General features: G+C 42.3%; 1 protein-coding gene across 2 annotated transcripts in view; it reads right to left on the bottom strand.

Moving 5' to 3' along the window:
* Positions 1-2935: 2935 nt before the first annotated feature.
* LOC115465404 (gastrula zinc finger protein XlCGF57.1-like) overlaps positions 2936-19710 on the bottom strand; it is a 29400-nt gene continuing 12625 nt past the window's right edge. Inside the window, exons 3-4 of one of the 2 annotated variants that reach the window (XM_030195846.1) lie at positions 16068-16181; positions 2936-5925 (exon numbers count right to left, since the gene is read on the bottom strand). In XM_030195846.1, the coding sequence (XP_030051706.1) occupies positions 4880-5925; positions 16068-16181 (1160 nt within the window). In that variant the 3' untranslated portion in view covers positions 2936-4879. The remainder of the gene's footprint in view (positions 5926-16067; positions 16182-19710) is intronic. The other variant, XM_030195854.1, reaches the window with a different exon arrangement.

Raw genomic sequence — 19710 nt, 5'->3', positions numbered from 1 at the left:
AGAGAAAACCTCCATCAAGCGGTCGAATCAGGTCTGAGTACCATGGTCTCTGCAGCAAATTGGAGCTATGAGAATTAATCGACCCTGGTGCAATGTGATCCTTTTGAACACACGGTTTACCATAGGCCGAGAGAAGACACACAGTAGTTGTGTCTCCAGCCAGGGCTGCACTAGGGTACAGTAGGGCATCGATTCCCATCAAGCTTGGTTCTTTCCGACAACTGAAGAACTTGGGCACTTTGGCATTCCTTTTTGTCACCATCAAGTCCAGAAGCGGAAAACCCCATTAGTCCACTACCAGCTGAAACCCCTGGCTGGATAGTTCCCATTGGTCCAAGGAGTACCTGCTGAGAATGTTCGCTTCCACATTCAAGGGCCCCATGATGTGAGCTGCCGACAAGCAGAGATGATTTTTCATTCACCCAACTCATAAGGGAAGCTGCCTCCACCGCCATTGGATAACTGCAGGTCCTGCCTTGCTTGTTGATAAAAACCAAAGCCCACCTTTTTGATGCTGCTTTTAACTCCTAACCCTTATTCACTTGTTCAGAACCCTTATTTTATCATTCTCACTTTAATATTCCCTTATCTCTTGTTTGTCTGTCCTAACTAGATTGTAAGCTCTGTCGAGCACGGACTGTCTCTTCATGTTCAAGTGTACAGCGCTGCATATGTCTAGCAGTGCTATAGAAATGATAAGTAGTAGTAGCAGTGTCTGAGAAAACTCAGATTGAGGGTCCCCGCCAGAAACGGAACAAAGTTGTGTAAGGCATTCCACACTTCCCTCCGGGTGCCCTGTGCCAGATGGAACTTGTAATGAGCTTCCCAAACCAACTTGGTGGCATTCATCATCACAACCTCCCACTGTGTTAATGGAAAGGGAGTACCCATGGTGGAATTCCTGGGCGACAACTATCACTGCATATGCTGTCTGGCAACCAGCACCAGTTGAGAAGAGATTCCTGTAATGGCTGCATCTGAGCCCTTGCCTATGGCACCACTTCCACTGATCCCAGAAACTGGACATAGTCCCACACCCTGGGCCTGAATTGACTGAGAAGATGAATCTGTTGAACCAGCTCAACTTCCTGCACTTTGTGAGGAAGATCCTCTCCGATGCTGTGTCAAACAGAGCGCCTAGATACTCCAGTGTCTACGGTAAGAATTAGTCTGTGTTTTGAAATTGATCACCCAACCCAACAACTGCAGAAGACAGACAACTTTGTCCTTCACCACCATGCTGTCCAAACAGGGTGCCGCACGAATAAGCCAGTCATCGAGACATGAGTGAAGTATGATTCCCCAACACTAAGGAAGGCTGCCGCTGCCACCACCGCCACCACCACCACAATAACCTTGGTAAACATTCCTGGAGCCGTGGCAAGAACAAAGGGCAAAGTCCTGAACTGGAAGTGATGGCACTGCACAACGTAGAAACCTCTGATGTAGCAGCCATATGGGTATAAGTACACCTCCTTGAGATCGAGGGTGACAAGAAATTCTCCTGCTTAGCTATGACTGCTCTTAGTGTCCCCATGCGAAAGCAGGATACTCAGAGGCAGCAGTTTAGACCTTTAAGATCTAAGACCGGACAAAAACTACCCTCCCTTCTTTGGGACTTTGAAGTAGACAGAGTATCTGCCTTGTCCTTGTTCGGCCTGGGGAACTGGAACAGTGGCCCAGAGTGCCAGCAAGGAATCTACAGTGGCCTGAGCCTCAACCGCCTTGGTTCCCTTTCGACAAGGCACTGCAAGAAGACAGCAGCAACTAGGTGGGAGAAACTTCACTTGTAACCTTCTGTAAGAATATCCAGAACCCACTGGTCCAATGTGATTTTGGACCACTGCGTCTGAAACTTCTAAAAACATCCTCCCACCAGAGGAAGAGAAGAGTGGACCAGTCTCATATCACTGTGAAGCTCTGGAGGCACTGGGCACTCTAGCTGAGAGAAAGACTTCCTGTCTACATGAAAGGAAGACTGGTGTGCCTGAAAGTGGGACTTCTATTTGCTGACAACCAGACTGGTACCATCTCAGCTTATCGTCTGGCAACTGCTTTGGCTTAGTTTCCCCCAGTTCTTTAACCAAGTTACCGAGATCTACTCCAAATAGTCACTAGCCCAGAAAGGGCAGTTTAATTAGATGTGACTGATGCTGCATCCACTGCCCAATGTCACAACTAGAGTTGCTGACATGCAGTGACAGTCAAAGACGTTCTGCAGGCCGCAATGTCATAAATAACATCCGCCAAGCAGGCCAACCCCGCTTCTAAACACTATGGTGCATGTCTCGTCTTGCCAAACGTTGATGCCACTTCAGGTATGCTGTTGCTACAAACAAGCTACACACTGTTGCTTAAAGGCACAAAGAGGCCACTTCAAAGGCTTGTTTCAGCGAGCCTTCTAGCTTTCTATCCTATAGGGAGGGGCAGCAGGCAAGAAACTGAATCGCCTTGCAGCAACTCTGAATGTCCCTGCTTCCATAAATAGGTCTGGTTTAAGAGCAACAAACTCTGGAGAAAACAAAGATCCCAGTAATGCTGAATGCTCTGTTGGGCCCTGAGGCTGTAAAATGGCAGCTGTGCTCCTTGTGTGATCAAACAGAGGCTGCTCCTCACCGCTAGTGAGCCCCAGGAAAATAGCGTCTGTTCCCACACTTTCCTGCATAAAACTGTGCACCGACCCTGCTGGAGAGCCCTAAGACCCTGGCATATTCGGATGGTCTCACAGCAGAAACACTACTTAACTGCCTCCACGGGTGTCACCATCCACCCCAACTGATCCCTCCCCTGCACCAAGAACTTTCAACCCTCCAAGAAATTCTGAATCAATTTGGACTTCACATTGCCAATTGCCCCCCCCCCCCCCCCCCCCAGCTCAGTCTCCACAAGTCTTACCACAGATGAGAAAAGCTCTGGGCTGATACTCTGTCCCACACTCTCCAGAAAACTTCTTTTTTTTTGTCAAGGTTGTTGTGCTGGAAAAGGAGAGCTCCACAGTATATAAGTGAGAGGTGAAGAGAGGGAAGAGGTAAATTTGAGGGCACCAGAGACATGGATCTGAAGTCCTCCAGATATGACTCTGCAGACTCAAGCCACCCACAAAGCTCAACTGGGGACCAGCTGACCAACTGGAACAGGAGCAAATCATTCAAAAAGCGAGGCTGAGAAGTGTGTCCATTCACCTGCTGGAGAAAGAAAATACTGAGGAGCTGGACTGGATGCCGAAACAGATATATCTAAGTTTACTGTTCTCTATCTCCACCTGCTGGTTGATGGACACAAATATCCCACAGATTCTGGAATAGTGGGAAGCTATGTAATGGAAATTTTGGCTATGTAAAGCAAAAGTTATGAAGAAAAATGGAACTGACCTATGATTAAAATAGAGAACAGGAATAGCTGTAAGCAATGTCAATGCTGTTGTTGTGAGCTCCCTAATATAATGGTCCTTACCTTACATTTTTTCTTCCATTTTTCATACGTTGACATATTAGTATACATGAATCACTGCATATTTGATAAAACTACTACCAACAAGGCAGGGCTCTCCTCCAAACTGCAGAAACCTGGTGTACTAAACAGTGTAGTAGATTGGCTATCTATCTTTGTGTTGAGGACAAGACAGATATGCCCGTCTTCCCATCTAGAGTCCTTAGCAGTCGTGCTGCCCTCCTTGGTTTCTTAACCTAAGTGTGTCATACGAATGCAGAATACACGTGTGAGGATTGTCATGTCCAAGCAGCCTTCTGCATAATCTCTGGAATTCTGCATGGATACACTGTGTCTACAACCTGCTGTGAAGTTTGCCTTCTTTCTCTTAGCCTGCCAACAAAGCATAGCATTCTGGGTGACATGTAGGCCCAAGTCTGGTTTATTACAACCGCTATCTCACCTAATTCTGAGGCTCTTATTTTTTTTTTTAATTCATGAAACACTTAGGACTGCAAACCAGAGATAGGGGCAGACTACCCTGCTATGCTCCAATTGTCCCTCTAGCCATCCCGGTAGCACTTAAACCAATTGGGACTCAGTGTTTTTCACTCATATCTTCCTGGCCATCAATCACCTCCAGGGAAGTGTTCATTTACTTCACCATAATCCTCTTTGTAGTAACCATTAATACATGCAAAATGGAGCTCAGAAAGGATGACAAGAAGGAGGGAAGCGGGAGGTGGAGGAGCAAGAGCAAACGAAAGATGTTTGTTAACAAAGCTAAGACAGACATTCTCTTTTACCATGCAGGGTCTGCTTCATGAAATTCTTTACACAAGCACAGAATGGGAGAAAGCTCTAGTCCTTTCAGGCCCTATGTGTGGAATTTTGGCATCCAATATAGTTGGTGTGGGAATGTCCCACCAGTTACAGGCATGTTAAAGCAGCAGCGTGATATATACATTTGCCTAGAACTGTTCTCGAGTTTTATTGTGTCCCGCTTTGGTCTTATTCCTGATCTCTTCTTTTCTTCCACTGTCCTTCATTTCTTCTGTTTTTACACACCTTTTTTTATGATCACACCTCATTTCTAAAAATCTCTTTCCAAATATGGTCTATAGTTACAAGGTGTATTCATGCTATGTGTGTCTCAGCCTAAAGTCTGCCTGGTGCTTTGATGAAGATCTGCCATTTTGCTGTTCATGTACCCGTGTGATACCTTTTTGAATCTTATCTTACATAGGTACAAATGCTGTTTCAATGTCACTGGCAATAAAGCTTAGGATCTAGGAGGTGCTATGTCCCACATCACTCACACAAATGTCAAATATCTCCCTGCATTGGTGATTCCATAGTGGGTGTGGGTCTGAGTTCACCCACCCCACCACCCATTGTGCCACAACAGGAAAGATCTTACTGTAGTGCAGCTTTGCTTCTGAGGCTGTTCTTAATGCAACCATCCAGTATGGGTATGCTGGTGCTTGGTAAGATGAGACCTCTGACTGAAGCTCTTTCCACACTGCACACACAGGAATGGTCTCTCCCCAGTGTGAGTTCTTTGGTGCGTCTGAAGATTCCCCTTTTGAGTGAATCTGCTCCCACATTCCATACACACAAATGGTTTCTCACGACTATGGGTTCTTTGATGTGTTGTGAGGTTTATCTTTCCTGTGAAGCTTTTCCCACATTCTATACATCTAAATGATCTCTCGCCTGTGTGTCTCTTCTGGTGCGTTACTAAATTTCCCTTCTGAATGAAGCTTTTACCACATATTAAACACATAAATGGTTTCTCTCCTGTATGCGTTCTCTGGTGAGACATTAAATTTCCCTTCTGGTGGAATCTTTTCCCACAATAGATGCATCCAAAGGGTTTCTCTCTTGTGTGTGTTAGCTGGTGTATTAGGAAAGACTGCTGATAACTGAAACTCTTTCCACAGCTTTTACAGAAAAACGACTTTTCATCTGTGTGAGTTTTCAGATGAGTCATTAAATTTCCCTTCTGTACAAATCCTTTTCCACATTGGGTACAGGTGAATGGCTTCTCCCCAGTGTGTGTTCTCAAGTGCACTTTGAGATTTCCCTTCTGAGTGAACCTTTTTCCACAGAGATTACATCCAAACAAGCGTTTTCCGTGGTCTCTGTCGTGTCTTTCAAGAAGGATACCAGTCTTAAACCCCCTGTCACATTCAGTACAGGTGCAGGGTCTCCCCATTGCCCATTTTGCACGATGCTCAGTGATCTGTGTGAGCTGGCTGAAACTCTGCCCGTACTCCATAGTGTTGCACAGTGTGACCCATGCAGTGTTTGTCTCGTGCATTTCTGCCTGGCAATGACTTTCCAGCCTTCCTGGAGCATCTGGAGATTGCAGAATACATTCTTTCCTTGGGGACATCTGGGAAGGCTCCAGTTTAGTACAATACCCCTGCTGCTGCAGCTGTTGCTGCTGTTGCTTCTGCTTCTGCCTCTTCCTTTTCCTACCACATGGCTCTACTGGAACAAAAACAGAGTGGGAATTATTTTATGTCACCCAGCAAATCCAGCAAATTTAATGCAAAGCTTAAAAGCAGAAAAAGAAATAAAGGGATGTCAGATGTAGCCATATACCACTAAAAAATGAACACTGGAAACTGGAAAGCCAGGATGCCTTGAAAAGATAAGTTTCAGTGCTTTTCTTCCACTCTGCTTCCTGAGGGGTTGTAAGGACACAGACCCCCTGGGAGTGTGGATGGAAGAGGAATGTCCTCTAGAATAATGTGTGGTATTAGAGAAGGGATGGAGGGGGGACCTAATACTGGATGTACAGAGCTGGTGGTGGGAGGCGGGGCAGACTTATACGGTCTGTGCAAGAGCTGGTGGTGGGAGGCGGGACTGGTAGTTGGGAGGCAGGGATAGTGCTGGGCAGACTTATACGGTCTGTGCCCTGAAGAGGACAGGTACAAATAAAAAGTAGCACATATGAATTTATCTTGTTGGGCAGACTGGATGGACCGTGCAGGTCTTTTTCTGCTGTCATCTACTATGTTACTATGTAAGTTGAAGATGGGGTAGGATGTGGGTTAGTAGGGAGGGGAGGAATAAAAGTTGGGTTGGGTTTTCCAAATGCTCTGTTTTACCTTTGCAACGTATTGCCTTCATTGTATTTAGATTCCTCACTGAAAAAAACGACATCACATAACAGAGTGTTTTGGAAGGGGGAGGGGGAAACGATGAAAATTTGATGATCGACTTTGTCTTTTTGACTTCTTGTATAAGATCTGGTAATTTTGACTTTTTGTATATCCAGATTTATAGTTGTATATGTTTTGTATAAGGTCATCAATAAAAAATGTTGAACATAGGCGCCGAGAGCGGACGTGTAGCTAGATTGCTCCAGCCAGTCCTGCTAGTTTTTGTTTTTCATTGAGAAAAATGCCTCATTCAAAAAGAAAAGGAACAGTCCGGGTAGTTCCCCCACCTACCGGGACGTCCACGCCAGCGAGAACTGGTTTGGAGCGCTTCTTCCCCGCTCTTTCTCATACAGTAAGCGGGGTGGATTCCTTGGCGGGAGAATCGGGTGGAGCGGGACTCTCGCCGGAATGTGAAACATCTCTTTCCCCCCCGCCGGTCTCGAAGATTCCTCCAGGCCCAGCGATTGGAGTGAGTCGGCAGGAGAAACCGACGGACACCGGAAGGGTAGAAGTTGGCGGTCCTAGTGGGGTGACTGACTCAACAATAACAGCTAAATCTGCTGGGAAAGAAACGGAGGTCAATCTGGGGACAATATGGTTGAAATTGTTAGAAATGGAAAAAAACCCTTCTAAATTCATCTGAAGAGGTAAAATCCCTAGGGAATAAGATTCAGGAATTGAAAGACTCTGTTGAAATTACTAAACAAGATTTCTCACAGAAAATTGAGTGTTTACAAAAGGAAGTGGAACAAACTAATGAATTTAAAATTGCTGTGATAAAAGACAATGTGGATATTAGGAGAAAACTTGAAAATATTGAAAATCATAATAGAAGATTGAACCTGCGCTTGCTTAATTTCCCCAAATTATATGGGATGTCTCCCCAAGATTTATTTGCTAGATTTCTTAAAGAAAATTTAAAATATCCTCAAGAAGCGATTCCACCATTAGAGAAAATTTACTTTATACCTAACACGATAAGAAAAATAGAAGAGGTAACAAAGGTTCAATCTGGACATGAACTGGATCTGGGAAATATAACAGCGATTTTGGAACAGTCAATAGAAACTGCCACTGAAAGAGCGACTTTGTTGGTAACTTTTCTTTTTCAACAGGATTTAAACGCAGTAATGAGACTTTACTTTAAAACAACGGACCACAATTTTGGTGGAGAAAAAATATGGCTGTATCCAGATGTAACAAAAGTGACTCAACAAAAGCGAAAGCAGTTTCTTTCAATGAGGTTAAAAACAACGGAATTGGGAGGTTCCTTTTTGTTAGTGTATCCATGTAAATGTATTGTGAGGTTTAATAGTACTAAATATGTTTTTTATGTTCCAGATCAGCTTAAGTTGTTCCTAGATTCAAAACAACGATAGAGATAATAAATAGGATTGAGATTGCGGTGTCACTATTTTCCTTTAAATTTATTGAAATTGTTAAAGTAAAGGTATCTTCACTTATTCTAATCCCCCCAACTTTTGAGGTCTAAGGAAGCCATTGACGTATAATGTAAATGGAATATGTAAAATGTTTTCTTTTTTGGCTGTTTTTCACTTAACAGTGTATTTCTGTTTAAGTTTAATTTAAACTAATAAAAATTATGAAATATTAAAAAAAAAAAAAAAAAATGTTGAACATAAACAGTTTCCAGCTCATGGTATTCTTTAAGTATGTGTCTAGATGCAATGGCAGCACGTATCGTGCGGGATGGCATACATACTTACATGACGGGCAAGTCTAGAACTATGCACATGTACAAGTGCAAAAACCAAAGCAAGTTACAAGAAAAGCAACATTCATAAGACCATAACAATACAAAAGATTTCATACAATCTAAATCAATACTGTATACTATATAGGACAAATCGAAGATTAACCTTCCATAAAAGCCTTCACAAAATAAAAAGTTTTTAAAAGTTTCTTGCGTTGAAGTTTCCCAGAACATAAATCGCAAATAACTAGGGAGCTGATTCTACAAATCTGACCCTGCAATGGAAAAAGACCACTTCCATGTGTCAAAGAAATGGCAAATATTAACACCATTGTCTTGCTACTTCAGGTTGAAATGCTCGATTTGGCCGATACATAGTAACATGTGCACATGCCGTAGTGGCATATCACCCCTCTCCTCAAGTCGCTTCATCCGCTACCGTATACAGTTCAAGCTTCTCCTATTGACCTTCAAGTGCACTCAATCTGCAGCCCCCCATTACCTCTCTACCCTCCTCTCCCTGTATGTTCGCACCCGTAACCTCCGCTCTCAGGACAAATCACTCCTATCTGTACCCTTCTCCACCACCGCTAACTCCAGACTCCGTCCCTTCTGCCTCGCATCACCTTATGCCTGGAACAGACTCCCCGAGCCCATACGCCATGCGCCCTCCCTGCCCATCTTCAAGTCCTTACTCAAAACCCATCTCTTCTCCCTTGCTTTTGGCGCCTAACCACCCTCCCCATTCATGATACACTGACTACATAGTTTGTTACCTTTAGATTGTAAGCTCTCTTGAGCAGGGACTGTCCTTCCCCATGTTAAACTTGAACAGCGCTGCGTAACCCTGGTAGCGCTATAGAAATGCTAAGCAGTAGTAGTAGTAGATATGCCCAGAGCACGGGGCTCCCAGTTATGCACGTAATTCACACAATACTGTAAGTTGCACAAGTCCTCTGTTTAGATGCCCGCAGTTACACCAGGTTGATGGCTGGTTTAACTGCGGGTGCTTAAATATGAGGTGCACCAACAGCGGGTTATCCTAGTATTCTCGTATAATGGAACTGGGTGCCCAGTTGCCGGTTAGGCTTTCACCACGCTGCCGCCACAGCCTCTATAATGAGGTACCCACTTACAGAACTGCCACCACAGACTGTAAAATCTGATAACCTATACATGTGGTCTATTGCAATGTAGACAAAACCATAAATATAGGTGCGTTTTCAATCAGTTAGACAGCAATAATTTGGCTCCTTAAAATGGAATTCACGCCATCACCTAAGTAGTAAAACAAACTCTACGCATTTCAAAGCATCCCTACAAACCCATCTATTTCATCCAGCATTTAGAAACTGTGATGCTGCCGGTGTTGGGAACGGCCAAGGAACACCTTTTCTCCGTTCTCTCTTTTGTCTTCCTCCTTTGGTCTCTCTTCTACAGTAACAGATTATAACTATTCCCCCCCCCCCCCCCCCCCCCCCCCCCCCCGGATTTACAAATGTTTGCAAACCGCTTTCTTATATTCTTTTTTTTTTTTTAATTACATTTGTACCCCACACTTTTTCCCACTCGTGGCAGGCTCAATGCGGCTTACATGGGGCAATGGAGGGTTAAGTGACTTGCCCAGAGTCACAAGGAGCTGCCTGTGCCTGAAGTGGGAATTGAACTCAGTTCCTCAGGACCAGAGTCCACCATCCTAACCACTAGGCCACTCCTCCACTGTTGCTACTATTTGAGATTCTACATGGAATGTTGCTATTCCACTAGCAACATTCCATGTAGAAGTCGGCCCTGGCAGATCACCAATGTGGCCGCGCAGGCTTCTGTTTCTATGTGCAGGACTTCAGACTCACAGAAGCAGAAGCCTGCGCAGCCTTCTACATGGAATGTTGGAATGTTGCTAGTGGAATAGCAACATTCCATGTAGAATCTCCAACAGTAGCAATATTCCATGTAGAATCTCCAACAGTAGCAATATTCCATGTAGAATCTCCAATAGTATCTATTTTATTACATTTGTACCCCGCGCTTTCCCACTCATGGCAGGCTCAATGCGGCTTACATGGGGCAATGGAGGGTTAAGTGACTTGCCCAGAGTCACAAGGAGCTGCCTGTGCCTGAAGTGGGAATTGAACTCAGTTCCTCAGGACCAGAGTCCACCACCCTAACCACTAGGCCACTGTTGCTACTATTGGAGATTCTACATGGAATGTTGCTATTCCACTAGCAACATTCCATGTAGAAGTCGGCCCTTGAGGATCACCAATGTGGCCGCGCAGGCTTCTGTTTCTGTGAGTCTGACGTCCTGCACGTATGTGCAGGACGTCAGACTCACAGAAGCAGAAGCCTGCGCAGCCTTCTGCATGGAATGTTGCTAGTGGAATAGCAACATTCCATGTAAAATCTCCAATAGTATCTATTTTATTACATTTGTACCCCGCGCTTTCCCACTCATGGCAGGCTCAATGCGGCAGGCAATGGAGGGTTAAGTGACTTGCCCAGAGTCACAAGGAGCTGCCTGTGCCTGAAGTGGGAATCGAACTCAGTTCCTCAGTTCCCCAAAACCAAAGTCCACCACCCTAACCACTAGGCCACTCCTCCTTCAAGAAGGCTGAAAAAGCAGTATAAGTCTTCCAATAAACTAAATAAGTAGGTGCCTACTTTTCTTTAAAGAATAGGCTTCAAATAGATGCTCCCTTATAGAATTACCTTCTTAGTGCACATATGGCATTTTTAGAGCTTCATACTTCCAAAAGAAAACCTACCCGTTAAAAGAGACAGGTGTGAGCAACTGCTTGTATACGTACCTGCGGCAAGTTTCAAAACAAAAGTACATGTAATTTTCACTGGTGCAAAGCCTGTGGATCTCTATTCATGATTTTGGTCCCGGTGCAAACAGGCTGAAAATTATCCTAATATAAGGGGGTTCTTACCCCAGTCCTCGGGACACACCTAGCTCGTCAGGTTTTCAGGATACCCATAATGAATATGTATGAAATAAATTTGCATGCATTTACTTCCAGTGTGTGTGTGTATATATATGTATATAGATATATAAAACAAATTTGCATGCATTACCTCCATGCATATTAATTATGGGTATGTTTATAGTTTATTATGCTTATGTTTATTTAAAAAAAAAAACTTAACAAAAGCAATGCATATGGGAGGATCTCAGATAAAAATTTGGAGTCACTCTTCTGTAAGGCATATGCAGTGGGGAAAAAATGTATACTCAGGCACTGGATGCAGGCGGAACCACCCTCCGTTTGGCTCTGGAGGAATAGGCTCGATGAGCTAATGCTATGGGAAGCCAGGGCAGCCCATGTCAACTCAAAGAGACGAAGGAACGTTATCAATATATGGAACCCATATTTGCAAAATATTTCTCACAGAGCAAGAAGTGCTGTATTAAATAATTTTAGCAAACCCTAACTTATAGGGACCCCAGTAGACATATACTCTTTGTATTAGACAGGTAAAGTCTGGTGACAGAATTTTGAAAGGAACAGATACCATGAAGTAAGAAGCTCACGGTACAGAAATTATAAGGGGGGGGTAGAAGGGGAGTAAATGTAGTAAAATTGATGATACAGTTAAGATGTACATAAATGCATATGATGTGTCACTATGATAACAGAATGTTTGCCTTTCACAAATCTGTTCCAAGTGTCTGATCATCAATAAAAATCGTTTAAATATAAAAATAGAGGGGGTGGGGTGGGGGATAAAATGTTAAAAGTTTGATGACGGATTGTAGCAATTTGACTCTCCTGAGTACATTTTCATATTTGAGTTCTGCATATTGAGACTGTGGAAAGTGTTTTCTTTGACTTGTCATCAATAAAAAATGTTGAAACATTAAAAAAAAAAACAAAAAAAAAACTTGATTACCCACTCACCTTTTCCTGGAAACCTGACTGGTTAGGTGTGTCCTGAAGACTGGGTTGAGAAGAACTTTCCTAATAGGACTGCTCCAAGCAGCAGCTGGGAATTCTTGAACCAAAACAACTAGCTCACAATGTCACGGAGTCTACAAATCACCACCCCTGGACTAGGATGAAATTTTGACTGGATAAATGTTACATCAGGTAGCACCAGGGAGATAAAATTCAAAGACTCAATAAACGACTGCCTCTTGGAGTAACTGGTCCAGGAACCGACCGGGGGGCGCTTTAGATCTAGTCCTTCGTGGCGTGCAGGGCATATTATGAGAGGTAAGTGATCATAACATGATCAAGTCTGAGCTACTATCTGGAATGAAGCCACAAAGGAAGTTTACTGTTAACTGATTTTAATTTTCAAAAGGGCAACTATAATAAAATGAGGAAAATGATTAAGAAGAAACAGCTAAAAGGATCGGCTGCAAAGGATAGGATGCTAAATCAGGCATGGACATGGTTTAAAAATACCACCTTGGAAGCCTGGGCTAGATGCATTCTACGTATTTACAAATATGCAAACGAGAAAGACAGCCAGCATAGTTAAAAGGTGAAGTGAAAGAGGCTAATTCAGCCAAAAGAATATCTTTCAAAGAATGGAAAAAGGACCCAAATGAAGAAAACGGAAGTAACATAAGCACTGGCAAGTCAGATACAAAGCATTGATAAAGGCGGCTAAAAGAGAATATGAAGAGAAACTTGCCGCAGATGCTGAAACTCACAACAACAACTTTTTCAGCTACATCAGAAGCAGAAAACCTGTAAGGGACCCCATGGGACCATTAGATCATGAAGGAGCAAAAGGGACACTCAGGGAGGGAAAGGCCATAGCAGAAAAAACTGAATGAATTCTTTGCTTCGGTCTTTACAGAAAAAGATGTAAGAGATCTACCTGTACCAGAAATGGTTTCAAGGGTTACGATGTGGAGGAACTGAAAGAAGTCTCAGTGAACCTGGAAGACGTACTGAGCCAAACCAATTAAAGAGTAATAAATCACCTGAACCAGATGAACTCAAGCATGAAATTGCTGATCTGCTGTTAGTAATATGTAACCTGTCATTAAAACTGTCTGTAGAAGATTGGAGGATGGCCATTAAATATTGTTTGTAGTACCTCAAGATTGGAAGATGGGCAATGTAACGCTGATTTTTAAAAAGGGCTCCAGAGGTAATCCAGGAAATTACAGACCCGTAAGCCTGACATCAGTGCCGGGTAAAATAGTGGAAATTATTATAAAGAATAAAATTACTGAACACATAAATAAACGTGGTTTAATGGGACAGACTCAGCAAGGGTTCAGCCAAGGGAAGTCTTGCTTCATCAATTTGTTTCATTTCTTTGAAGGCATGAATAACCATGAATAAAGGTGAGCTGGTGGATGTAGTATATCTAGATTTTCAGAAAGCGTTTGACAAAGTTCTTCATGAGAGACTCCTGAGGAAATTAAAAACCCATTAGAAAGAAGTCAATGTTCTGTTGTGGATTAGGAATTCGTTGATGGATAGAAAACAGAGGGTAGGGTTAAATGACTAAATTCTTTCAGTGGAGTACCCCAAAGATCTTTACTGGGACTCATGCTATTTAACATATTTATTAATGATCTGGAAATGAAAACGATAAGTTAGGTGATTAAATTTGTAGACAACACAAATCCATTCAAAGTTTAACACATATGGATTGTGAAAAATTGCAGGAAGACTTTAGAAAGTTGGAAGACTGGGTATCAAAATGGCAGATAAGATTTAATGTGGACAAGTGCAAAGTGATGCACATTGGGAAGATTAATCCAAATCATAGTTTTTTTTGATGCTAGGTTCCACCCTAGGAGTCAGCACCCAAGAAAAAGATCTAGGTGTTATCGTGGACAATACGCTGAAATCTTCTGCCCAGTGTTGGCAGTGGCCAAAAAAGCAAACAGAATACTAGAAATTATTAGGAAAGGGATAGAAATAAGAAAGAATATTTACAATGCCTCTGTATCACTCCATGGTGCGACCACACCTTGAGTACTGTGTTCAATTCTGGTCGCCATATCTTAAGATATAACAGAATTAGAAAAAGTTCAAAGAAGGGCAACCAAAATGGTTAAGGGGATGAAACTCCTCTCTTATGAGGAAAGGCTTGAGGTTAGGACTCTTCAGCTTGGAAAAGAGACAACTGAGGGGGTGTAGAACAGGTAAATGTAAATCGATTATTTTACTCTTTCAAAAAGTACACAGTCTAGGGGACAATCGAGGAAGTTACATGGTACTACTTTTAAAATGAACAGGAGGAAGTATTGTTAAGCTCTGGAACTCATTGCCAGAGGATGTGGTATCAGTGGTTAGTGTATCTGGGTTTTAAAAAAAGGTTTGGACAAGTTCCTACAGGACAAGTCAATAGTCTGCTATTGAGATAAACATGGGGGAAGCCACTGGGATCAGCAGCATGAACCTTGCTAATATTTGGGTTTCTGCCAGGTACTTGCGACCTGAATTATATCCTGTTGGAAGCAGGATAATGGCCTAGATGGACCACTAGTCTGACCCAGTATGACTAGTCTTATGTTCTTATGTCAAACACAACTGCACAATTACCAGGCCTTAATCTAACTATCCCAGTTCTGTCCAGATAGATTTAGGAGAATTTTTCAGGCAAAAATCTAGCCATTGAAGTTTTACTGAAAATCTGCAAGTCGGTGAGGTTTTATACCTCTAATTATAATGTCTTAAAAATCCAAAAGGGGCTTTTACCTAAAACAGGATCCCACTTCATGCACCATACAACTCTATGAAGGCAATTCTACAACTGGAAGCCTCCATTTAGGTGCCCCAACGGCACATGGTAGGAACCTATTTTATAATGGGACCTGGACACCAAGTTTCTATTATAGAATACTAGCATAACCCAGTACTGGCACATCTAAAAATCATGTGCCCACAGTAATACCAGCCACAGACCGGGTGTCAAGCATGTAAATGAGGCACAGACATGCAAACCTTACAGTATTCTGTAAGGTATGCACACAAACAGAAGCACTGCCTATGTATACAACCCCCTTTTGAATTAACGCACTGTTACTTATGTGCGCTATTACAGAACAGTTACTAGAAACCCTCTAGGCACTTTTGCAGGTAAATGTACACTTACATGCATAATTGCTATTATTCTAGACTTTTATGCACACAAAGGGTGTGTAAATGCGAGATGTCCATTTACAGAATTTCCCTTTATGTGCCAGACATATATAAACTGCCATCTCTAGGCAGCCTGGTGCCCTGCACTCCAATCCAGACTCCAACCAGTCATATAAACCATACCTTCCCCCCAAAAAACCTCACCAGTTTCACAGTCCAGGGCTATCAGTCTAGCACCTGGCCCCATTTTCTTCCTTTCATTTTGCTGGCTGCCCCCACCCACCAAATGGCCTCATAGGCATCTTGCCCTCCTATCTTTTCTCCTCAGCAAGAGTATGAGAAGCCCGAACTTATGTGCACCAGTCTTATCCCTAGTCTGTCAGGTCTGTCCCTACCCTTCCCCTCAGTCTTTTAACCTGGCTACCCTATTCCCCTCACCCCCTTTTTTCCCCTAATCTCACAGACCTGGCAACTCCCTTTCTTTCTCTCTCGCATGTCCGTTTCCGCCTACCTCTATGACTCAATACCAGCTCTTTTCTGCACACCTTTCTCATTGGTTCACACAGGCCCAGCTCTCCATATCGATCCCTACAGCAGTACGAGATGTCATCCAACAAGCATAAGTGAAGGTTCATGCAGAATGTGTCAGGCTGCCCCCCCAGCTGTCCCTAGGCAAATATTTCTCTAACTGACCTGCAGAAGAACTGCCAGCAATGTCTCCACTTTCGGGATCCCTGACTGCACTGTTGCATGCCTTCTCCTCTGCTGCCGGCTCCGTCATGATATTCTGTTTAGCCACTGAATAACCTGTTCAGAGCAAGAGGCAGTTAATGAAGTCTGCATCACAAGAGTTTCACTTATCAGACCATACATTCAGAAAGCAACATTTTTTCTTTGCGTTTTTAAAATGGTACATTGCATAATTTGGGCCAAGATGTCCAAAAACAAAAAAATGTTATTGTGCAATTATTTTTGCTTAAACATTTACTGAAGTCCACAAATTCATAAAATTTAATGGTAAACCTCTGCACAGAAACCATGATACTTTAGTTAGTATCTGCCTGGCAGAATGATTCGCTACAGGCGTTTATACAGAGAATTTTTAGCAGATACACATTCTGGCGCCAAAACAGTCTCCCCGCTAGGAGGGCAATATGGTGAAAGCGCTATCATCTATGGATGTCCAGGTCCTCTGCAAGGCAGTGGCTTTATAGCCAATTTGATCATCACAGATTCAAGGACAGTTTAGTGTTGCCATCTTTCATTGGTTTAGCCAACCACACCTTCTCTAGTTATAATTAAGTGTGCCTTTTACAAAGGCGCACTAGCATTTTTAGTGCATGTAAAAATAAGCATCCACTAAATGCTAGAGATGCCCATATATTCCTATGGGCACCTCTAGCGTGCAGCACACGCTAATCATTAGCGTGTACTAAAAATGTTACCGTGCCTTTGTAAAAGGCCCCCTAAAATTGCTGATCCGGAAATAACACTACTTTGTCCTTATCTCTGCTGCTCAAGGAAAAACAACACAAAGGCCCACATCTCAGGAATCTTTTCATTATACTCCCTTTCATGTGTACTTTAGTGATTTGATTCTGTAAGATTCTTACATTATTTCCTTTTCAATATTTCTTGATGCAAATTTTTTGAAATTGTGAAGAAAATAATTCCTCCAATTTCCATCTCACTGACACAGACGCACAGTTGCACTGTCCTATCAGAAAAACTAAAAAACTCAGGAGCATTTACTGGGGGTAATCCGATCAGTCAAAGCTTCAGTTTTGTAATGTCACCAGTGCTAGTGAAGTAACTTCCTCCTTTTAAAGTATTCAGAAAGTTGTAGTAATAACAATAGAGTCCCCGCTTAATGAAGCCCACAGCGAGTGCTTGCCATCTCATAAACTTTACACCAGTACACTCTGTCTAGAACACTTGATTCAGTTGTGCCAGGATCATTTTTTTCAATATTATCATGGATAGTGCCCAGAGTTTCATACTCGGCACATCACCGAGACAAACTTAGTGGTACTCTGATTCACTGTACAGAAGCCTGGATAAAGGGGAGTTAATATAGTGGCCCAACTGAACTCTACTGTAGCATCTGATGTGGTGGATCACAGAAATCCTACTAATAGGATCGATAATACACTGAAACCTTCTAGTGTGCTGCTCAGTGTGCTGCTGCGGCTAGGAAAGCGAATAGAATGTTGGGTATTATTAGGAAAGGTATGGAAAACAGGTGTGAGGATGTTATAATGCAGTTGTATCGCTCCATGGTGCGACCGCACCTTGAGTACTGTGTTCAATTCTGGTTGCCGCATCTCAAGAAAGATATAGTAGAATTGGAAAAGGTGCAGAGAAGGGCGACTAAAATGATAGTGGGGATGGGACGACTTCCCTATGAAGAAAGATTAAGGAAGCTAGGGCTATTCAGCTTGGAGAAGAGACGGCTGAGGGGAGACATGATAGAGGTATATAAAATAATGAGTGGAGTGGAACAGGTGGATATGAAGCGTCTGTTCACGCTTTCCAAAAATACAAGGACTAGGGGGCATGCGATGAAACTACAGTGTAGTAAATTTAAAACAAATCGGAGAAAAATTTTCTTCACCCAACATATAATTAAACTCTGGAATTCGTTGCCGGAGAAAGTGATGAAGGCGGTTAGCTTAGCAGAGTTTAAAAAGGGGTTGGACGGTTTCCTAAAGGACAAGTCCATAAACCGCTACTAAATGGACTTGGGAAAAATCCACAATTTCAGGAATAACATGTATAGAATGTTTGTATGTTTGGGAAGCTTGCCAGGTGCCCTTGGCCTGGATTGGCCGCTGTCGTGGACAGGATGCTGGCTCGATGGACCCTTGGTATTTTCCCAGTATGGCATTACTTATTTTTTTTTTTTTTTGGGGGGGGGGGGGGGGGGGGGGGGGGGGGGGGGAGAACAGGACACAGATGTTATGGGGAATGTGTCATCATCCCCAAAGATGAAATGTTTCACAGGAATCTTCATTCTTCTTTCTACATTATATAGGACTTCTTGTCTGCAAAAACCAGCATTTTAGTTCATTGCTAAACTAACAATAAGCGTCAAGGAGAAAGAACTCCAGAAAATACATTAAAAACAGGGAAATTACACGGTAAGTAGGAGAAATGACATCCAGGATATCGTGAAAAAAAATAATAGTAATCTGATAAGCTAGCACCTCATAATTCAAAGAATTTTTGACACAGAAACAATTTGAGAGCTTTTCAGAAAACTTGATAATTCCTTATTAAGCGAATCTCTAAAGGAAGAAGGTTCCCATGGGAGGTGGTGGAGATGAAAACGGTAATGGAATTCAAACGTGTGGGATAAACACAAAGGAATCCTGTTTAGAAGGAATGGATCTATGGAATCTTAGCAGCCATTGGGTGGAGATGCCGGTATTTGGAGAATATAACCGGTGCAGGGCGGACTGCTACGGTCTGTGCCCTGAGAAAGGCAGGGACAAATCAAACTCGGATATACATATAAAACATTACATACCAGGTAAAATGAGTTTATCTTTTTTTTTTTTTATTTTATATATTTATTAGTTTAACATTTTACCAAGCATACACTTGAAATTTGCAATACAGGAGTAAGAAAAATGGTAATAACACAAATTATAGAACTTAAATACATATTTCCCTCTTTAGACCACAAAATCATTAACAGGGGGGGGAGATCGTTATTTCTGGAGAAGAAATCAGTTAAAATAAGAAAAAAGAAAATCAATTTAGCATAGCACTACGCTCAGCCTAATATTATTATACAATCCTTTTATCATTAGACAATAAACTACCAACTACTTTAACACTTTTTTATGATTAATGAAAGCCTTCAGTTGTTCTGGTTGAAAAAAGACATATTTCAAACCTAAATATTTAACCACACATTTGCACGGATAATTCAGGTAATAGAAAGCACCCAACTCTAAAGTGTCTTTCCTCAATGCTAAGAAGGCTTTCCTTCTTTCTTGTGTTTGTCTAGTTACATCGGGATATAACCATACTTTTTTGCCATAAAATAAGGATTGTGAGTTTTTAAAGAACAGTCTCTTAACAGCTTCCATATCTTGCTCAAAGACAAATGAAATAACCAGAGTCTGGCGTTCGGTATCCTCTGTTATTGTAGATTCCAATATCTCTGTTATATTCAAAATTTTTTCATTTAAGTCTTTTTGTGTAGAAAACCTTTCCGCAATTTCTTCATCCTGGTTCTTTTTAAGAGGCACATAATAAATCCGGTTTATAGGGGGAATGTGTTCTGAAGAATAGTGCAAAATTTCCACTAAGTATTTTTTGAAGATAT

Source organism: Microcaecilia unicolor, chromosome 1, assembly GCF_901765095.1.
Source record: "Microcaecilia unicolor chromosome 1, aMicUni1.1, whole genome shotgun sequence".
NCBI lineage: Eukaryota > Metazoa > Chordata > Amphibia > Gymnophiona > Siphonopidae > Microcaecilia > Microcaecilia unicolor.
Note: the sequence above shows the minus strand (reverse complement) of the source record. Positions and strands in the feature narration are given on the sequence as shown.